Source organism: Eschscholzia californica, unplaced genomic scaffold (assembly GCF_041429995.1).
Source record: "Eschscholzia californica isolate CP2 unplaced genomic scaffold, dmEscCali1.0.p SCAF_2, whole genome shotgun sequence".
Taxonomy (NCBI): Eukaryota; Viridiplantae; Streptophyta; class Magnoliopsida; order Ranunculales; family Papaveraceae; genus Eschscholzia; species Eschscholzia californica.
The window spans coordinates 44647086-44669507 of NW_028238309.1; the positions used below are offsets into that span (position 1 = coordinate 44647086).

Sequence of the window (22422 nt, forward strand, 5' to 3'; positions counted from 1 at the left end):
ATTATTAGAATTATTAACAACCTTTGAGTGAAGTGTGGATAACCCGTAGTGGAGTGGCTGGAGAAGGACCACCATGCACAGTTTATGAAGGATGAATATCAATCTACTAGCTAGGAGGATTTCTGGGGAAGGGTATCCATTGAAGTCCCACTAGGTGGTTAAGTATGATCCAAGATGATCATGTACATTTTCTTTGGGAGAATTTTCTATCTCCTTTTCAGTTGGATGATAAAAGAGAAATGAGCTAACTGTTATGTCTGATTCTTTCCAGGTGCATGATGAAAGAGAAATGGATCGTATGCTAGGAATAGACGGTATTGAACTCATTGGCATTAACAACCGTAATCTTGGTAAGACAGGCTAATCCACTCTTTCGGGAAATGATTGTAGATTCTCATATTTGTTTAGCTTCACTTTATTTTGTGTCGTACTGTTCCGTGTTGTTAGTTTCTGAACTTACATTATTCCTTCTATTGATCAAAGAACAACAGAGCACATAATAAGGTTGGTCGGTCGTTTAATAAACAAATTTTGCTCTGACTGACAGAAACATTTGAGGTTGATATTAGTAACAAAGAAAGCTTCTTGAGGGAGATCGTGGGGAAGCTATCCGACAAAAAGGAATCATTGTAAGTAATACTACTAGCATTACGAAGATTCCATGTGTAGAAATGTCGTATTACGAGGTTGATATTAGTATTTGACATGGAACTAACTACTCATCATGATACACTTTCAGGTAATTGAGGAATCGGGTATATTTACTCCTGATGACATTGGTTATGTACAAGATGCAAGGCGGTACTATCTTCTAGAGCATCATTGTTTGTTTCTTCATATTTCTTCTATGTTTGTTTATTTTTCAAGTACATTTAGTGGTGTAGATGAGATGGAGCCGATGATACCAAGTTGGTTTTGATGTCAAATATCAGTACCTATTCTTCTAAGACTGAAAATGATGGTGTATGGAATTGCAAGTATTGGTGGGGGAATAGATAGTGAAACAGAATGATCCAGGAAGGGAATTAGTGGACTGTTTGGGAAGGATATTTCTCCATAATTTGATGTTTTTTTTTCTTCTCATAAAAGAGTGATACAGACCACGTAACATAAAAAGTGTTGTAGTATGTTGTCAAAGTTTTGAATGAGTACGTAGTAGGAGAAGGATCCCCATTAATTGATGTTAATATATGTTTCTCTCTTATAACCTGATCTGAGATCTCGTTCCAGTCGTTCGACGCTTTCCTACTTTTATTTAATTTAAGGTTTTTCCGAATGTGAGCATAGGGACTATTGATAGATCTTGTGTACATGCAATTGTTCTTACTGGTAGTTTCAATTTGTGAAACCGAACTTTTAGTATCTGGAGCCGAAACTATCACAAAAAAGGCAAACAACTTTGATCTTTATAAGAAAGCAGAACCAAAGTTCGTACAATCTTAGAAACTGAGTTCGCAAAATTGCGAATTCAAACTCAAGTTGTAAAATCTGAAATTGAAACACACTTTGTAAAATCTCAAATTCAAACTCAGTTTGCGAAACCTCAAGATTTCGTAGATACATATTCTTAGTCTTTATATTCTCGATTTGCAAATCGAGTTTGCACGATATGCAACCCAAGATTATATTCTGCAAAGCTTGCAAATCATGTTTGCGGTTTAAATTTTGCAAATACAGTTTATCGTTTACATATGCAAACACATGTTTGCAGTTTACATTATGCAAACACACGTTTACAGAACAGAGCAAACACGTTTGCAGAGCAGGTCGTTGCAAACACGTTTGCAGAACAGGTCGTTGCAAACACGTTTGCAGAACAGGTCGTTGCAAACACGTTTGCATAACAGGTCGTTGCAAACACGTTTGCATAACAGGTCGTTGCAAACACGTTTGCAGAAAAACGTAAAGGTAAAAAACACCGTTTTTTTTCTGAGTTTTTTTTTTTGAAAAAAAGTATTGAAAGTGGATCTTGTTAGAAAGCTAATGAAAAATCATTTCTAAATATATAATTTTTATAGAAATCCGACATCTCAAACAAAAGTTATATCGATCTAAAATTTAAAGAAAAATAAAAGAATTTAGTTACACAAAATGACAAAAAAGGGTATTTTAGTATTCACACACTTTTTGACCTGAATAATAATTTTCAAATGTTTTGTGCTTTTCCACTCATTTTCAATATTATTTTGACCTTTTTAAAAATTACCTCAATTTTCAAATGTTGTGTGCTTTTCTATTCATTTTCAATATTATTTTGACCTTTCTAGAAATTACCTCTATGGGAAATTTATACACTCAACATTTTTATTTGCCACACTCACATTCGGGTTGACTTGGTCAATTTGCATCGACCGAGTCAAATTTTACTCACACTCGCCATTAAGTCAAATATCGGTCAAGCTAATTAAAAAATACGTAAAATCTTCTGTTACTCTCAAAACCAAGAATTCCTCCATTGATTCTCCCATTAACCACATTCACTACACCCCACCACTTAAAGTTTTTTTTATCGATGGAAACATCTCAGAATCAAACAATTATATTCCTCAAGGATTATATTCAAACTATTGAAGCTCTTTATTGGTGTTTCAATGGTGAAAATCACGGAAAATGGTGAAACTTCACATTCTTATTTTGACCCACATAAAATTATAAACAAGGAAGAATCACCCACTAAAAAGGTATAGAAATATCCCATAAATCTTCAATTTTAAGTTTTCTTTTCAATGAGATTGATGTTATTCTTGAAAAGAAAAATTGTTCATAAAGGTAACCTATCAGACAAAAACTTATCCAAATTCTCTTCGAATACTCCTCTCTGGTATTTGTCAGCATGATTTACCGACACCTTATATTATACATCGGTTTCATCTTTCTGATGATATGAGTACAAAATTGGTTTCATCTTACCGACGAAAACTGGTCAAGTTATTGACAAACATGTGATTGTATTTAGGTAAAAATGGGTATACGTTGTGAATGTGAATAACTGTGAGTGTATTTAGGTAAAAATGGGTCTACGTAGCATTTGATACATCTGATGAAATAGAAAAAACTTAGGCCATGTTTGGCGCGCGAGAATGGAATGTGATTCCTGGGAATGTGATTCCTGGGAATGTCATTCCAGTAATGCGATTCTTGGGAATCAGATTAGTTAGGTTAATGTTTGGTTTCGAACAGGAATAGAAGTTTCATTCCTGATGGATTCCTAACTTGGTGTTTGGTTTGTATAGGAATAGGAATGTAAACTTTTACGAAAGTCTTGTTATATCCTTTTACTTAAACTACATAAGTTATAAGTTAACTTTGTTATATATATTTTTAATTAGTATTATCTATTCAAATTTGAAGATATGAAATAGTAGCGCGATACACTAATTTTTTTTTTTTGAATTTTGAATTGTCAAGCGTGTCTCGAACCCTTGACCTCTAGGATGGAAGACTATACCTCTTACCACTCTAATCAAGGGTTTTCTTTTTTTTTGGGAACATATAACTTCATTAAAGGCAAAGCCAAGCGAAATACAAGGACTGAAGTTACACGAAGAAAAACAAGAAGTAAAACAATTCTTGGTGCTCTTAAGAACTATAGGACAGGGCCTCTTGGGCCAAATTGTGGGCCTCCGTATTCGCCTCTCTAGGACAGAAGAGGACTGCCCCTAACCGATTACAGCTGATGAGTTGTTGGGCCTCTTTTATCAGCGGTAGTAAGCGCCACGTGACTTCATATCCACCGTTCGATAGCGCATCGACTAGGGTCTTGCAATCATCCTCGTATAAAGCCCCAACCAACCCTAAATCTAAGCTCATTTGTAAGGCCATCAGACAGGCTCTTACCTCCGTTTTCAGCGCCGAGTATGCCTTAATCTTCTTCGCCATTTTGTGAATCACTTTCCCTTCTTTATCCCTTGCAACCACTGCTATAGATGAACCCAAACTCGAGAAATCCCCATCGAAGTTTATCTTCAAGATATCCCCAGTAGGAGGGATCCAATTGTTGTTTGTCCCTCTTTGGCTTTGGGGTCCCGATTGATTTAGGTGTTTCTTTGCTTTGATGAAGGATTGACTCACAATATATTTGATGTTGATCTGTTTGTGCGCAAAGCACAAATCATTGCGAGCCTTCCAGAAGTTCCACATCAGGTACGCTCCATAAACTAGATCCCTTTCATTTTTGTTGTTAATCAGAAGGTTTTGTATGAATAATATTGGATCTGTTTCGATGTTGACTTGCATGTTGGATGAGGCCGAGAGCATCATCTCTTGAAACTTGGGACAAGTTCCAAATAGATGTTTCGTTGATTCTGGCTGTTGGTTGCATAGTAAACAGAGTTGATCTATATTTGGATTTCCTCTACCAATACTTGTATTCACAGGTAACCCATCATTTACTATTTTCCACAGAAAAAGACTTACCTTGGGTTCAATATTTTTGTTCTGCCATATTCTTATCCATGAAAAGTTACTTGGACCTCTCGTATTTGGGTTATGTTGAGATATTTGCTTAAAGTACGATTTGGTAGAGAAAAAACGTTTGGGATGAGGTGTCCACACCAGTCTGTCCAAAGTCCAGTATTGAGAGATGGGGATTTTCAAGATTTCCAGAGAAGATTCTTCTTCAAATAGGTCCTTCACTCGCTCTTCATTCCAATTATGATTAGTGATAAGATCTGAAATATAAGAACAAAAGTAATTTAACCTATTTTTAACTTGAGGTTTGAATCTTGGAATTGTAGGTACCCACGGATCCTTATAGATATTGATGTTGGTTCCATCTCCCACTTGGTAGCAGCCATTATCTTTGAGGGTATCGCGAACATGAAGGAGAGAAGACCATATTGGAGAAGCATTTTCTCTTTTCTGTTACCTCCAATAATCTCCTGTAATTGTGTATTTAGCTTTTAATATCTGCACCCACATAGCATTTGGGTTGTTGATGAATCTCCAGGCCAATGTGGCCACAGGAGATTCATTGATTTTGGCCAAAGACCTGACACCCAAACCTCCCAATTCTTTTGGCTTCTGGATAGCTTCCCAGGGCATAAAATGCATCTTTCTTTGACCCTCCTCCTGGTCCCACCAGAAATTAGGTTTTATCCTCTCCAATTGATCTAAGGTCCCTTGAGGAATAATGGAGAGACCTAGAAAATAAATATTGATGGGACTTAAAGCTGTTTTTATGAGTAAGATTTTCCTTGCCAGGGAAGTAAGCTTTTTTTTCCATCCGGCCAATTTGCTTTTGAATTTCTGAATTAGAAAATCATGATCATGAATCCTATTTCTAGGTTTCAACATCAGCATACCCAAATATTTCTACGCATCCGTCATTAATGCAGAGTTTAGGCGCCCTTGAAAATTGGATTTTACCTGAGGGGGTACTCCAGTGCTGAAAAATAGGGATGACTTATTGTAGTTTACCTCCTGACCTGAGAAGGAGCAATAAACCTCCATGATCTGGGTCACCGCTTCCAAGTTCTGATCTGTCGCCTCTCCAAAAATAAGGAGATCATCTGCAAAGAGTAGATGCGTGACTCTTGGTGCCGAACTGTTAACTCTATAACCAGTGAATAGGGAACGTCTCTCATAGTTATCAATTAAATTAGTGTCAAGGGTTGTTGACACTAATTTAAGTTGTATTTAAAGATTTATTTAAAATAAATAAGGTATTGACAAAAAGTTCTTTTTTTAAGCGATATGAAATCGATTTTGAATAAACAAATAACGAGAAAGAAGGAAAAAAAATTAGAGATATGGAGAGAGTAAGAGAGAGAGAGATAGAGAGAGAAAGTTACGTTCGAGAGAGAGAGAGAGGGAGTGTTGCTATGGTGGTGATTGACCTAGGTTATTAATTTTTTTGTTAAAATATTATGAGAATGACGATTTTAATATAGTCATTCTAATGTTTTATCAAGGATTATTTTGTCCAAAAATATTAAATCAAATCATTTCCAAGAATGGGAATCAGAAACCCACCCCCTCCCTGGGTTTGCTATTACCCCAATTGAGGGAATCCCATTCCTTCAGGAATAAAACTCCCCCTGCATTCCCGCAATCCAAACTATAGTCGGGATTGTGATTCCCTGGAATCACATTCCATTCTCACGCGATTCCCGCGTGCCAAACATGGCCTTAAGGTTCCCCAATTGCTTAAATGTGATTATAACAAATCGGAAGTGCCTATAACACACTCTAAGTTCCACAATAAAAGCCATGCTCAAGTAAAACACAGACTTGAGAATTGCAATGCAAAGGCGATTTTCGCTTTGCAGCGGAGACAGTTAATATTGCAATCGGCTCCACCAGTTTGGGTGGTGATATGGTTTTCTTTTAATGGTTATAAGCGGTTTGGGCAGTTACTCGTCGGTTAAGGTGTGAATCAACACTTCGGTTCATACTCTTTGTGTTTTATTTATAAGTTTTAGTTCCCTATAGGGTTTTCATCCACGAGATTTAGTCTCTTTTCATCTTCAGATTCAATTTTCATTGTTACCTGTCAACTCTCTCGTTTATTCAAGATGGATGGCGCAGATCAGCAGTTTCTCCAACAATTTGCAGCACTAACAACTGAAGAACAACAACCGATGATGGTAGACGATGAAGATTTGAACCCTAATATGGACGATATCATTAAGAGTGGGGTACTTTGGTTCCAGAGCCCAAGAAGGATCGATATCAGCCAAGCATTACAGCGAATATCGAAAGTTATTCACGGACAAAACAAATTCACCCATATTGATGTTAATGAAAATGTATTCGTGATTAAGTTTGATACGGCTTCGGAATTATGGCTATTGAGAGTGCTCCATGGGTTTTACATGAAGAACTTGTCCTAATTCAAAGATGTTGCAATGATCTTTCTCCCATAGATCACGTTTTTGACAAAGCGTGGTTTTGGACACAATTTCATGGCATCCCTCATGGCCATCTAAACTCTATGGCAGTAAACCGTTTGGCAGGAAAACTAGGAACGTACGATCCGACTTCACCAGAAGAAGCAACAAAATGGAGCGTACATGGCAGAGTCAAGATTGAATATGATATTACTAAGCCTCTCCAACAGCACGTTTATCTAAAACTTGCTAATAACAAATTGATTTTGGTGGAACTCCGCGTAAAAAAGTTACCGGGATTTTGTCTTTCATGTGGTGTAATCAGACATACTATAAGATTCTGTCCGGTGCTCATGCCCTTTAGGGATCTCCTTAAAATGAACATTTCAGATAACAATAGAAATATGGTCCTGAAAGTTTTGGAACCCAAGATTAAGAGTCATTTAAAGTGCCTTATTCTCAGAGAGGTCAATCCAAGGAAATGGATTCTGTTGTTCTGGAATCTAAATCTCTTGGATGGGATATCCCTGTTGACAATTTATATGTTAATCCTGAATATGATCATATCAAACACTCTATTGCTACTAATTTTGGTGAACTTCTGTCCACATTATCTCAGGTTAAAAGGACAAAAACCTCTGTGGGAATAGGATCATCAAACCAAGTGCCAACCCTTGACAGATCGCGTATTGAAGAGCGTGATTTTACTCACAAGGGTCGTCAGCAATCTATAACTACTGATGACAATCATGGAGACCGAATAAAGAAACATTATAAGTGACAGGATCGAGGAGAAACATTTGGAAACTCTTCTCAAGTGGCATCGGCAGCCCAAATGCCGATGGAATTATGAGTATACTCGCATGGAATTGTCGGGGATTAGGGAACACCCCGACAAAAAAGACACTTTATCAGTTCCTGTCTTCAATTAAACCAGATTTAATATTCCTCTCTGAAACTCGTTTACATTCCACTGTTTCTCTTAGTTTTATTAATAAAGTTGGTCTAACCAACCATTTTACTGTTCCTCTTATAGGCTATAGCGGAGGACTTTTACTATATTGGTCTGATAATATAGACCTGTATGTACATTCTTGTTCATCTAATCTTATTCATACCACCATTATTATGGCTAACTCCCCTCATAGTTGGGACCTTCTATGCATATACGGTCCCCCTAAACTTCAGGACATACTTTCTTTTTGGAATTCTGTCCTCACTCTTATAATTTCGATCACGAATCCCATCTGTTGTATGGGAGATCTAAACGCTCTAACATCTCTTAATGAAAAATGGGGCGGAACTGATAACATTCCTTTTCTTCCGCAGTTCCAATCATTCATCAGCAACGCTGGATTATTAGATATTGGATTCAATGGACCGGGCTACACATGGACCAACAGCCAAGCACACCACCACCTGACTAAAGAACGGCCAGACAGGGTCTTTTGTACTACTTCTTGGTTGTCAAATTATCCAGAAGTGGGATTATTTCATCTGCCGCGTTATAATAATGACCATGCCCCAATTTTACTCAAACTTCAAGTGCAAGGTCCAACTAGAGGTGGGAATTGGGCGGGTACGGGCGTCCATGGGCATTTGAAGCATCGGGCCGGGCGGGTCGGGCACGAAATTTCAATGGCTATTAGGGTAAGCGGGTTAATCGGGCGGACAATTTCGAAATTTGCCTTGCCCATTACCCGCCAAAGCCCATTAAGAAGCTCGAGTAATTCGGGTATGGGCGGGCGGGTAGCGGGTAAGCTCATTAGTTGAAAAAAAATTCACTTTTTCACCTCCTTTTATAAAGTCTCCAAACACCTTTCCTAATTCTAAAGAGGCAATTAGGGATTAAAATTAGACATTATTTTTTGTAGAAATTTAATCCCACATTAATAACTAATGAAAAATTTTCATGGGATATAATATAAACTTATCCCTCCCTTTGCTCCTTTGAAGCCAAACACTACTTCAGTAACCTACCAGGAATTCTCTTGGGTCATTGCAAAACATGTTGTTTCCCTGGTTCTCTTTTAAGAGAATAGTTCTTAATCTTTCTGTTTAACAAAACAGAGTACACCCACTTTTAATTATTTTCTATATGATAAATCAGAGAAAGAGTTATCTACTAACACTTAAGATAACAACAATGATTATAAAAAGAAAATCAAATGTAAAATATCTGAGTCGAGGATACCTCTGTCCTTAAGACAATTTACACCCTGTATATCAGTACCAACAGTAATGGTGTATGTCTCCCAGGATAAAACGGATTACCTATCAAAGTAAAGATGGTACCTCTTAGTTATGATAATCTGACGAACTTTGTAAGTATTATGAACTTCTGAACGACGATGATTCCTTAAACTCTAATGCTTGAAGATGGATGCCCAGAGAATGCTAAAAAAATTTGATGTTTAGTTTGCTGAATTCTCATGGTATTTATAGGGGTATTGGCACCACTTCGTGTGGGTGCCTATAGACGAATGGATGTTTCCAACAACCACATTTGACTGTTGGGTTATAGATTTAATTTCGATCGTCAGATCTCAACGGGTCTATTTAGATCCAACGCCACAAACGCCTACCATTAGATCCCAACGGATCTATCAAATTTGTTGATTACATCTCCACCGTCGGATCAAATCTCTGGTCTTAAAATCGGACGACTCCAATCGACGATGCGCACGTGCAAAGTGCAAAATGCGTGCGGGAGCCTCTAAAGCGCCCTATACGCCCACGCGCGTGCGCGATGCGTGGTGCAAACCACGCCAACCACCCCATCGTCCCAACCAATCTATTACTACATAAGGAAAATTCTATATAAGGATGTCGAACTTTCCTTATTTGTCCAATACGGTACTAATAATGAAACTACACGTTGTAGTTATCCCCAAGTAAATCAATGATAACTCATTCATATGAAAACGGATTTTGACAAACTTTACGTCTAAATTCAAGAGCTCGACGAGACGAATCCAACGGTCCCTCTTGATTCTGATTTGGACAAAGTTTGGTTGCCCAAAATGACCAAAAACAGATCCGTTTTCTACAAAACAATGCATTGGTTTGTATGGTTGCCCTTAAATATTTTATTTACCATCTTAACTAAGCCAAACAACATAGAATGTTGGGCTTCATCAACCCAAAAAGTTGATGTAATTTGGTTGGTTATCATTGAGCGTCGTTAAGTTGGCGCGGGCATGGGCGAGTAGAGGTTTTAACCCATGCCCGTCCACCAAAACTTGGCAGGTTGGGTGGGTTATACCCGAGACGGGCACGGGCGTCCATGGTCCTCGTTGGCCTCGGGTGCCCGTGGACCGGTGCGGGCTCATGGGCAAATTTCCCACCCCTAGGTCCAACTATCACAGCCTCCTCAATGTTCGAAGTATTTTGGACAAAACACATCAATTATCAGGGAACATTTGAGGAATCTTGGAACAGCGAGGATGGACCTTTCTATACCAAAATCAGTAGAGTAAAGGACACCGAATGGAGTAAAAAAACATTTAATGTGTTGAAAAGCAGACTGTGGATTTTAAGAAAATGATTGCTTGACTTACAAAAATTAGACTCGTCAGAATCCATATTGCTTGTGGAAAATAATATCCAAGAAGAGATTATTACTCTAGAAGAACTTCAAAGATCAAAGGCAGAACAACGGGCAAAATCAAAGTGGACCCAGAACGATGACAGAAATACAAAAGCTTTTCACTCAGCAATGACACAGAGACGGTTTAAAAACAGAATTCAAAGTATAACAACTCAAACAGGAGAACAACTATACGATCAAAATTCTATAGCCAATGAACTTATCAATTATTTTCAGAATTTTTTTACCTCATGTACCGTGAGTCCTACCCCGACGGAAGTATTGAATGCTTTTAAGGTATTATCAGCAGAATCTTTGAACGACATCTCAAGAATTCCTTCATACGAGGAGATAAAGGCAGTTGTGATGCAAATGGGGGCGCTTAAAAGTCCTGGACCAGATGGATTCCCATGCTTCTTTTTCCAACATAATTGGGACACAATTGGACAGAAACTGGTGGACTATATAAAGGAGATTTTTCAATCAGGTCGTATCTCTCCGTCTCTTAATCTCACAACTATTGCCTTAATCCCCAAATGTCGGAATCCGAGTTTCGCCTTGGATTATAGACCGATATCTTTGCAATACTCTATACAAATTCATCACAAAAATAGTGGCTAATAGAATCCGACCTTACTTAGAAAATTGCATATATTGGACTCAAAATGCTTTTGTACCAGAAAGACAGATTATAGATAATATAGTAATTACCCAGGAGTTGCTTCACTCCATGAAAAATTCCAAATCCAAAAAGGGTAATTTCTGTCTGAAAATGGATATGGCTAAAGCATATGACAGAGTAAACTGGACTTTTCTTGAAAAAGTCCTGCAAGCCACGGGTTTCAATGGTATTTTGTTGAATTTGATCATGTCATGCGTCACCACACCCTTTTTTAGTATAAAGATCAATAGTCAGGTTCTTGGAAACTTTCAAGCCTCTAGAGGCCTGCGGCAAGGGTGCCCTTTATCCCCTTATCTTTTCATCCTAACATCACAAGCCCTCTCTTTCATTATTTCTCATTATGAACATCAACAATTGTACATAGGTTACAAAATTAATAGTGCTAGCCCCAACATCTCTCATCTACTTTTTGCCGACGATTTAATTCTCTTCGGCAAGGCTACTACTAATAATTTAAAGGTTGTAAAAGATATTATGTCGTCATACTCGAATTTTTCAAGTCGGTCTGTCAACTATACAAAGTCCTCCTTATTCTTCAGCTCCGGAGTCTCTTTACAAACAAAAGCTACCTTTACCTCTGAACTCCAAGCTCCAATTATGACAGACGAAGCCAAATATCTTGGTTCCATGTTGCTCAAGCCGGGAAACAAAATCAAAAGTCATAAATGGTTATTAGACAAATATCAATCAGCTTTATCTGGGTGGAAACAAAAATTTACATCACAAGCAGGAAGAACCGTACTTATTAAATCAGTGTTAATTCCTACTGCACATATCCATTCAATTATCAATTGGTTCCACAAGGCATAATACAGCAATTGGAAAAGCATCAACACAACTTCTGGTGGGGTCATAATGAGAATGAAAGGAAAATGCATTTCCTAAAATAGGAAATAATATCTTCGCCAAAAGTTAATGGGGGATTAGGAATCGGGCCATTGAAAGAGGTGAATGAGGCACTTATAGGCAAACTTATATGGAGATTATTAACAAATCCAAATGCTATGTGGGTGAAGATCATAAAGGCTAAATATTTCAAATTTGATGATTTTTGGACTTCCCCAAAGTCTTACTCACCTTCACCATTATGGTCAGCAATAATCAATTCAAGACACATAATGGAAAACAACTGTTTGTGGCTAGTGGGTGATAGATCTTCCATCAAAATCAACTTTGATCCTTGGATACCAGATCTGGAAGATCATAAACCAAACATCACAAATCAACTACCAAATAATATTTTCTGGGTGTCAGATCTGTTACTCTATCACCCCAAGAGATGGAACATTCAACTTCTAATGAACCATTTCAGCTCTAATACAGTACAAGCAATACAAAGAATACACATTCACGAGGACTTCACAAGAGACAGACTAGTATGGACGAAAACAGAGAATGGAAAATTTATACCTAAATCCTACTATAAAGAAATCAAAAGTCTACCATCTTTACCAACTATAGTAGACTGTTCCCTTGGAAACGATTTTGGTAAAAATCAACAATGAATCCGAAGACTCAAGTATTGATATGGAAGCTTATACATGATGGACTAGCTACCAAATGTAATATAGGAAAACGAGTTCAGAATTTACCGCAAACATGTTGTCTTTGCGAGATGGGGAAAATAGAAACAATCGGACATTTATTTGGATCCTGTTTGAAATTCAAAGAATTAATTAGAGCTACTGGAGAACATCAACTACAACAACTTCTCACAGATCCTGTAGAAAATCTAAAGAAGATACTATCAAATGGAAGGGACGAAGATAGTTTATGGCTTACCTACACTTCCCTTCTCTGGGAATGGTGGAAATGCAGAAATGCATTCATCTTCAACAACAAACCCATTGATGTTAATCGTTGTTGGGGTTCAACAAAAATTTATCTCCACTCTCTTTCATCAATTAATCCTACATCACAAACTAACCCTTCTTGATCGTTGCAGGTAGAACAGTGGTCTCCTCCACCTCAAGGTCAATATAAAATCAACACCGATGGTTCTTTCAGAGATAATGGTAGTTCGGCGGCAAAAGTTATAAGGGATTCGATGAATAACATCATCTTCTCGACGACGACAACTTTCGATCCTATCTCTCCTCTCCATAGCGTGATTAAGGGAGTACTGCTAGGGTTGGAGTCGGCGGAACTAATTGGTTTAGATGATTTTATACTAACAATGGATATTAGGGTTTTGTGGGAATTCTTATCAGATCCAGATCTGACGGTTCCGTGGCATTTGATCTCTCATCTAAATGAGCTACGTGACTACGCGTCACGTTTTAACGTCCACTTCGCATGTTGCAGGATAACAGCTAACGTCATGGCCCACGAACTTGCATCCATAGCTTTGGCCCCTCTTGATTAGCCTTTGTGCTGTGATACCCTAATGTTCACTTTTGTTTCCTTTTATGATTTTTGTATTGGAAACAGTCTTATTAATGGTATTTATATTTCACTAAAAAAAAAAAAATTACTCCCTTGTTAACCATATTTGATGATGTGGACTGAAGACAAAAATAAATGGGCTGAAATTATGTTTGGATAGTTTAATAATATGACTACACATATAAATTATATAAGACAAACAGATTAGGTACCACGACACGTATGAATTATATCAGACATATATAATGGTAAAGTACATGGTGCTAAACCACTTGGGTTTTTAATCAAATAGAAGACAAGACTATAGGGGCATGTATTTGTAGGGTTTAAAAAGGTGGGAGGTTTTATAGGCCCTCTATTTTGTTAAAGGGCACCCATAAATCTATTGACTTGGTCCATTGTCATTAACCAAGTTTGGTCAAAGGCCCCCTTGCAACGGGTACAAAAGCCACAATTGAGAGTTTATATCACTCACTTTAATTGTCTTTCTCTCTCAACCCTATATCTCTCCAAAACTCAAATCTCTAATAGCAGTATTCTTCTCACCAGAATCTCTTTGTTGATCCATCGTCGACGAGCATTAGAAACATGCTTACATCACCGAATTCGTACGCCATCTCACATTGTTATTGTTCTCAAATTCTGACCAACAAGTCTTCATTGTTGCAAACCACTATGGATGAAGCAAGTTCCAAAATTTTTGAGGAATTAGCAAAGAAGTCTAAAAACTCAAGGGAGATTTGTTGTTTGGACTCCATTTTTTATAATCAACTTTCTTTTCGGACTCCCTTTCTCTAGAGTTGCATTTTGGACTCCCTTTTTCAAAATAAAAGGTTAAATATAACAGTTCCAAAATAATAATAGGTGAAAATACTGTTTTACCCTCTTCTTGAACTTTTCTTTCTTTCTCTCACTAGAATTCTCAAAATTGAATTAGATTGAAGATGTAGAATCGGGAAAGACCCATTTTCCAAATCAATCTAATTTCTATAACAACTCATTGGTATTGCAAGGATGAGTATGAAGATGAGATGAAAGACACAAATCATGTGGACCAAAAATTTTGGTTAATTAAATATTAACCATGAGGTATGAACCAGATTGATGAAGAAAAACAAACATAGGTTTGGCTACTGGTTCGATTTATAGACAAGTTTAGAGAGAGTGCATTTTTTTTCATTAACTAGGTTGAGTAATGGAGTTTTTTATAGACAAGTTTGGAGAGATGAAGAGTGCGATGTTGCTCAAAGTGGGGAGAAAAGAAGGAACAGCTAAATTCAGGGAATAAATAGTCTTATTGATTGGGAGGGTAGGGGCTCATGGAATCGGTCTTTGTCTGACATTAATGGCACAAGAAACTCACTTGACCCTGATATTAATGGTGCATGGAATACCTAAAATGAGGATTATGCCGAATTTAAATTTGAAGGTACCCATTTTTCCTATCAAATTAAGGTTTAAATACTTCATCGACTAAGCTCTTTCCACATTCTATATGTCATGCAGTTGATGAAAATGGTAAGCCTTTGAGGAGTGAGACTGTCACGGTAATAGGTATTGTAAATGGAACACGAAATGTAAGGAGCTGTAGTGAAACTGCTTCTGAAAATTCCTAAGAGTTGTAAGTTTTACTTGATAAAACATTTTAGTTTCTTCACCAGTAAAAGTTCACCAGATTCCGGATTTTGGATTGGGAAATGCTAAAGTTACAAAGGATTTTGACAAAAGAAAGTTCCCAACTGATGTGGCGGTTGTGGTTTAAAACTTTGACCAAATCTAGGCCGTTGAGAGATGAATATCACAACCGCCACATCAGCTGGGAACTTTTTTTTGTCAAAATCCTTTGTAACTCTAGCATCTCCCAACCCCAACTTTGTGACCAGCTTCCTGCCTGGCCCCCTACTTTAGCAAAAATACCCATATGGCCCCTCCTTTTCCGTTATCTTTAACTTTCCGTTACACTCTCTCCTCCATCTCATTTTCTCTCTCTGCCACATCATTTGAGCACGCCACATCCTGGTCTTCACCGGCAGGGGTCACCGGCCGGCCAAATTTCCGGTCGGCAACCTTCAAACATAAAAAAATAATAATAATAATTTCCCTCTCTCTCTCTAAAAAAAAATTTTCCCTTTCTCTCTCTAGATCTGGTTCATGGACCAGATCTAGGTCTGATTCTAACAGACCTTCATTGAGGGTATGTTCAGACGAACAAACCTTCATTGAAGGTCTATTTCAGTCGAACAGACCTTCAATGAAGGTCTGTTCGAGTCTGATTCGAATAGACCTTCATATTCGAACATACCTTTGAAGGTCTATTCGAATCAGACCTAGATCTGGTTCATGGTCCATGAACCAGATCTAGAGAGAAAAAGGAAAAAAAATTAGAGAGAGAGGGAAATTTTTTTTATGTTTGAAGATCGCCGGCCGGCGACCCCTGCCGGTGAAGACGATGATGTGGCAGAGAGAGAAAATGAGATGGAGGAGAGAGAGTAACGGAAAGTTAAGGATAACGAAAAAAGAGGGTCATATGGGTATTTTTGCTAAAATAGGGGGTCAGGCAGGAAGTTGGTCACAAAGTTGGGGGTCATTTGGAAAATAACCCTTAATAAATTAGGGAGTCCAAACTGTAATATTGATAATGTAAGGGTAAAGTGGGGATTTTTTAAGTATAACTTTGGAGACGGAATATTCTGAGATGATTCCGTCAAAAGGGAGTCCAAAATGCAACTCTTAAAAGATGGACTCCAAACAGCAAGTCAATTATAGGAAAGGGGTCCAAACAGCAAATCTCCCAAAACTCAATTTTTGGACATGAAACAGTCTCTAAAGAGGTATACGAAGATTCCCTAACACATTTTTACATGTTTGATAGTTTATTTGTTGTTTATATGAAAGAATTTTTTTTTGTGGAACACGAAAGTAAGCACGGTCTGGTTCAACCGTATTTGTCTTAAATTTTTGGTTTGACCGAACCGAATTGAACTCGAAAAATAACAGAGTAAGAATCATAAGATAAAAACGATACGGTTGTCCTGAATTGGCAAGAAAAAATTTGGTTCGGTCATAACAAAAGAGAACTCTAGTAACATAGGAAGTTGAAATCGGTATGCTCGAATCAATTTCCCTTTTAGCCTGTTGGTATGGGTTCATCGAATTTAACATTCCCAGGTACCTTACGCTACTAGTTTAAAAATGTTTTTTTTGGAAGTTAGTTTAAAAAATGTTAAGAGAACACCATTTCCCTACATGCCAACTCGAGGAGTACGTGTAAATGTGCACCATTTTGCAACTAATTCTATGTTTTTTTAGGATCCACTTAGCTGTTGTTTTTCTTTCTCAATTTTCATCTTTGTCAGAGCTACCCAAACAATCCTCCCCTAACCACAACATGCAGACACGCTTCCACTTATTTAACTGCATTTCATTTGCTATATCTTCAGTTGTCACCCCTAATATTTTCACAAGAAGAGCACATTCGTCAAAATTTTGATTTATATCCAAATGAATCGAGTTACCTTCAATCTGAAGTCGGGTAATAGGATATACACCCTCTACTGTGATCGTCATCTCTCCAAAGCACGTGAGACAGGTGTTAGTGTCCTTGTGCCACCACCTACCGCTGAATGTCGTGATAAAAATACAGTCTAGTTTCTGGTACGAGTACTGAGCTATTTGCAGGGGCGGCCCGTGACCAAAACCACCAAAGCAGTCGCTTTGGGCCCCAAATAATCAAGGGCCTCATGTTTCCTATTTCGTATGTAACTTTCGAAAAACAAATTATACTTTAACCAATTTCAAACATAATTTAAGGCGTAGCTTAGTGGTAAAGAGTTTAGGTCTTGGATAAAAGGTCAAGGGTTCAATTCCTACCCTTTGCATTGTTTAAATTTTTTTTAATATCCATTGTATGGGACCCCAATTTTTTATTTCGCTTGGGGCCTCCGATATACTTGGGCCGGCCCTGGCTATTTGTAGAAGTCCGGACGCTTGCACCTTTTCAGGAACATCTTTACACTCGAGTTCTATGTCTCAAATGTGATTCTTCTTCAATGCTCGTAACACTTCATGCCGAAGGGCCGACACTTGCACCGTAGAAGTGTGAGTGTGAAGTCTCAAAACCGGTCGGCCCAATCAACAAATTAAACACATATGTTATGTTTGAAAGGGAGGACAAAGATTTCCGAAAAATATACACGTACCTCGTCATTCCAGATCTTATACGCAATGTGGTTGTCATATTTCTTCAGAAGGCTTCGGTCAGTTGGACCTCCTGGAAAAGGACCATTAGGACCTATTGCCACCTTTTTCTGAGATGTACTCTCCGCCGTATTAGACAACTCCCCCACTTCATTGGTAGAGGGGTCGTGATTGTACTTCCCGTTAGAGGGACACGATCAGTCATGACTAAAATTAAGCCAAATAAAGGGATATACATCAAAATCTGATAAAACAATACTTAAGAACAAAGACAAGTTAAAATTAAAGAGCAAAATGGAACAACCACAAATTTGGCTAGCCAAAATCGAAGTCATTTATAAAATTCGAGGATCTCATGCGGAAGATATAAGAGAAAATTCGACATTGACACACCGAAATCAACTATAGTAGGCTATCTCTAGTACTGCAATTTATTTCAGAGACTCCCATAGGGCCTAATTTCCCGCTTCCCTTTCCACTGGCACTACTCCCGCTCTTCATATCCTTACTTACCTCCAACCAACTAAGGGCAAGCAACGGCTGTTTAAAAGTGCTAAAATATAAGTAGGCGCGCTAGAACAAGCGGGGCTTAGTCAAGTCAAGCCGTAGCGCGTTAGCCTATCTATTAGTAAGGGCTAGCCTTTTTCAGCAGCTTCCGTTATTCAGCTTAAGGCAGGTTTGTTGAGGTTCAGGGCTGGATGAACTTTGGCAGGTACGGGGACACCTATTTTCTTCTCTGCTGAAGTTTTGGGAAGACTATGGGTCTGGATGTTTCAGACGGCGCGTTTTGCTTCTGGGGAGTCAGGGCGGGTTTGGTCTCTGCCTTAGTCCAGGGAGGTTGTGGCTTTCCACCATTCCCCTGACTCAAAAGCTTCTTTCTTTCGAGGAAGCCTATCGATTCACTTAATGGAGATGGCTAAAGGAAGGTCCTCAAGCCGACATATGAACACTTCTTCGGTCTTCCTCCACCGAATTTAACACCAGGAAATAGGAGGTGTAACTGATGTTATATACATTGGCCTCGTGTCGAAGTGATGAAGTAACTTGGGACGGAGGACCGTAATCAACTCCTTAAACTAATCAACTACTAAACTTGAATTCAGTAGGATTAGGTCGAATAGTAATTCGACACTCGGTCTGGTTTGACCGAACCTAAACTTTAACGATCAAAACTTAAAACCATAAAATAACATGTGATTACAAACATCATACAACAGTGATAGGGAGACCGACACTTCTGGGCGTGAATTGAACACGCTGATTTCATCAAGAGAGAGAAAGTGGCGTGAATCCAAGGGTTGGTGGCAATTCACGCCACTTTCACGCCCATAATTTCGGTCTCCCTCTCTTTTTCCTATCTAAGATTGGGTTTTCTCCCTCTTCTTTAGAAAGAGAACACTGAACCATATGGACTTCTAATAATAATGTCTTCAAATAACCTATTAAACGTTCCTAATCACTTGCGTGAAGCACTCGAACCATTGTATTTGAAGAAATCAAAAACACGAAATCTAGGGTAAATTCGATTCTTTGTACCTCTGAATCACACAAATCGGGGATCGCACAAAGACAAAGAGAGAAAATAAGACAGAAAAGATAGAGATGGTTCCTATCGCGAGAGCTTTTCAATGAAATGAGAGAGATAAAGAGATGGATAGCAGAAGAACGAGTTGATGAAGAAGAAGAAGATGAATGAGGAAGAAGAAGGGGTGGTTAAAGTAAGTCAATAAATTTGGACTTAACAATAATCTAACTGCGTTAACTTTACCATTAGGTCAAACCGGCATTTTAGGTGGTTTGTTAATGGAGGGTCTTTTAACACAAATTTCTAATATTGGGGGTGCTTTTAAAGGGTGGCCCTTTTAACAAGAATGGCCCCCCGCCCCTAAAAAACTTCCCAAGGCCTAATTTAAAGTATCAAATTTATGTTTGGAAATCCAACCACAGAACCTATTTCCCATGAAATCCAGCCTAATTTATTTCGACACTTGCATATAAATTTTATTTTACATATATCACAGCAAAACATAAGCTATAGAATCATAAAGAAGAACTGAGAGCTTTAGCTTTCTCTGAAGCTAACAAAGGACAATTACAAACCCAAACTGTACTTTGAAAAAAACCCCCAACTCTTCCCACAGCTAGAGTTCTCTTGATTTGTGGTTAGTAGTAGTCAAGGAAAATATGACTTATAAACCAACTGAATCAAACTTCTGTCTATCTTTCGAAGCGTATATTCTCTACACATGTGATGGGGTAGAATCCGGGGTCACTTCCGAGGCAATAACACGTCTACCACGTTCTGAGCGGCAATTCTTTGCGAACTTCATACTGTTATCGTGTAACCCGTCCGCTTTCTCTTGTTCAGTGTATTCGGATCCGTAGTAATACTCTTCAGTACCTTTTACAACATCTTTAGTTGGGGGAAGAAACATACTTCCCCATTGAGGAAAATGAACTAGTGCTACTGGAAGAGTACATGCAACTGTCATGATCCCCATGTATGTGATTCCTGTTGCAGTTGAGTACTTTGAACTTGTAAAGAACAAGAATTGGGTTATCCCAGAACCAACGTTACTACCGGCACCAGTTAGACCGGAAATGATACCTAAAGATCGTCGAGAAATGAAAGGTACAATACCAAAGGTGGCACCACAAGCAGCCTGAATACATACGGAAAAAAGAATCATAGCCAAGATAGAGATTGAAAGAGAATCGGAACGGCCAAGCCAGATGCAGAATACTCCTCCTAATGTTTGTACGATCCATAGGCTCCAAAGTCTAGCTCTCATGCCGAACTTTCGTGCCCCCAAGTCCGACATGTATCCACCGAAAGGGCGAGATACTATGTTTGCCATACCGAAGGCAGCAGCAATAATACCCGCGGAGTGGAGTTTAAGATCAAATCTGTCGTAGAGTAAAATAAAAATTAGCATATGTCTATCAGTTTCAGTCTTTCCCATTTAAGCTTTGGACAATGAGAGAAAACAAACCTGTCGAAGAAATACTCAGCTATGACATTATTGGTAGTTAGTTGGACACCCATAGAATATCCGTAGAGAAAAACGAAGATCCATGTCCTATAGTTTGAGACAGAAGACCATAGCACCTAAACAAACATTAAAGTTATAAGATGATTTGATATAAAAAAAAAACAAAGTATAAGCCAATTTGTATTAGCAAATAGTAGGAACATTATGAGGGTAGTGATATTCGAAAATACTAACCTTGGAGAACTTGTCTTTTGCAATTTCACCAGTTTTTTTTAGCTCAGCAAGGTTTCCATCAGGTAGGTCTTGACCAAGAGTTAAGACCATTATCCCTGTAATAATATGCATCCACCCAGGGATAAAGAAGGCAATCCGCCACGCCGTAAATGGGGTAGCCCCGGCTTTAAGGATCACCTGGAAGAGCAAGGGCATCAGGAGTTGAGTTGCACCACCACCCATATCTCCCCACCCACCTGATGTGCCATTAACCAACCCAATGATCTTACTATTGAACATTGTGCTAGTCCAATACTGGCAAGACACAAAGGTAGCAAGAGAGAATCCGATCATGAAGCGAACAGCTACGTACCCACCAGGAGTTGAAACAAGCGACATACAGAACACAGACGGGGCGGAAAGCATCATGACGAAGGCACACCCGTACCGAGGGCCTATAAGATCACAAATGGCTCCCATGACAAGTCTAGAGAAAATACTTCCAGAGACTGAAGCAATTCCAGCATTACCCACATCTCCTCTCACAAGGTTTAGGTTATCTCTGATGATTGGAACAAGAGGAGCAGCAGCAAATGTGGAAACAACGCAAGTAAAAAATGAGATCCATGAGAGATGGAAAGTCATCATATGTGGTCTTGCTAAAGAAAATAGCTTAAAAACTGTTGCTTTATGTTCAGAGTCCACTGGTAAGGCAAAATGGGCTGTTCTATCTATGTGAACTATGGGAGATTGGACAGATAAAGCAAATGACTGTTCTTTACCAGTTACTCCATGCATGGAGCTCCCTAAGGGACCTTCTTCCTTGCCACCAGTCATGTTTCTTGATCACAACAATATTGAGATCTAGTGAAAGAGAGATAGAGATAGAGAAAGAGAGGGTATTTTGGAGGAAATGAAATGATAGAAAGGAGTTTCTTGGTGGAGGTAAGTGTTGTACGATGGGTTACATTTTATAGTAGAAAAGAGTTGACATCTTCAATAAGAGAGAGAGAGAGAGAGAGAGATTGACATTGTCTCTTCACAAACAGAAAGAAGAGAGAACTAAAAAATATTTTTGTGTTGTTTTGACTAAATAGATTTAATATACTTATGGCATATGTTAGATATTCGATCTTGTATAAATTAACATCACAAATTCTATTCATCCCTCCATTTTGGTCCCTCCCCAGTCCTCCGCTGATGTGTCGAAGTATCACTAGATTATATTTTCTCACACCTTAGGAAGACTTTTACAATACAAATGATGAGAGCATGAAAAATCAAAAGTCACAGTACCGACGTACAGCCGATTAACAAATCTGGAACTAGACCCACTAATTGATCATTTTTCCATTGTTTAGGCATCATATACTCAAAATAAATTGATAGTGAATGGCAAGAGACTACATATATTGTATTGTTGTCTGTGAGATTTTACTTGGTGTATGTTGGACTATATTCTTATGTCCTTTCATGTACCACCGTCCTTTAATTTAACAAGTATTTTTTTGGGCCTGCAGAGAAAATATATAC

The 22422-nt window shown here is 38.3% G+C and overlaps 1 protein-coding gene and 2 long non-coding RNA genes across 3 annotated transcripts; 1 reads left to right on the plus strand and 2 right to left on the minus strand.

The window, feature by feature from the left end:
* The first annotated feature begins 265 nt into the window (after positions 1 to 265).
* On the plus strand, positions 266 to 804 carry LOC147558242 (uncharacterized). Its single transcript, XR_015234312.1, has 3 exons — positions 266 to 350; positions 548 to 629; positions 740 to 804. It is a non-coding gene; the product is annotated as an uncharacterized LOC147558242 (long non-coding RNA).
* A 10592-nt stretch (positions 805 to 11396) lies between these two features.
* On the minus strand, positions 11397 to 13240 carry LOC147558243 (uncharacterized). The gene is made up of 3 exons (XR_015235461.1): positions 12884 to 13240; positions 12694 to 12754; positions 11397 to 12294 (listed from the first exon to the last, which is right to left on the minus strand). It is a non-coding gene; the product is annotated as an uncharacterized LOC147558243 (long non-coding RNA).
* Positions 13241 to 19899: 6659 nt separating this feature from the next.
* On the minus strand, positions 19900 to 21891 carry LOC147558244 (high-affinity nitrate transporter 2.1-like). Its single transcript, XM_086664618.1, has 3 exons — positions 20911 to 21891; positions 20677 to 20792; positions 19900 to 20590 (listed from the first exon to the last, which is right to left on the minus strand). The coding sequence occupies exons 1-3, from the start codon at positions 21724 to 21726 to the stop codon at positions 19924 to 19926; spliced, it is 1599 nt and encodes a 532-aa protein (XP_086520744.1). The 5' UTR covers positions 21727 to 21891; the 3' UTR covers positions 19900 to 19923.
* Between the last annotated feature and the right edge of the window lie 531 nt (positions 21892 to 22422).

What these genes read in the sequence shown, in the direction of transcription:
- LOC147558244 (XM_086664618.1), bottom strand. Translation starts at nt 21,726, where the DNA reads ATGACTGGTGGCAAGGAAGAAGGTCCCTTAGGGAGCTCCATGCATGGA. An exon ending in CAAAAGACAAGTTCTCCAAG is followed by an intron (nt 20,793 to 20,910) that starts GTTAGTATTTTC and finishes ATGTTTGTTTAG; the next exon opens with GTGCTATGGTCTTCTGTCTC. An exon ending in GCTGAGTATTTCTTCGACAG is followed by an intron (nt 20,591 to 20,676) that starts GTTTGTTTTCTC and finishes ACTCTACGACAG; the next exon opens with ATTTGATCTTAAACTCCACT.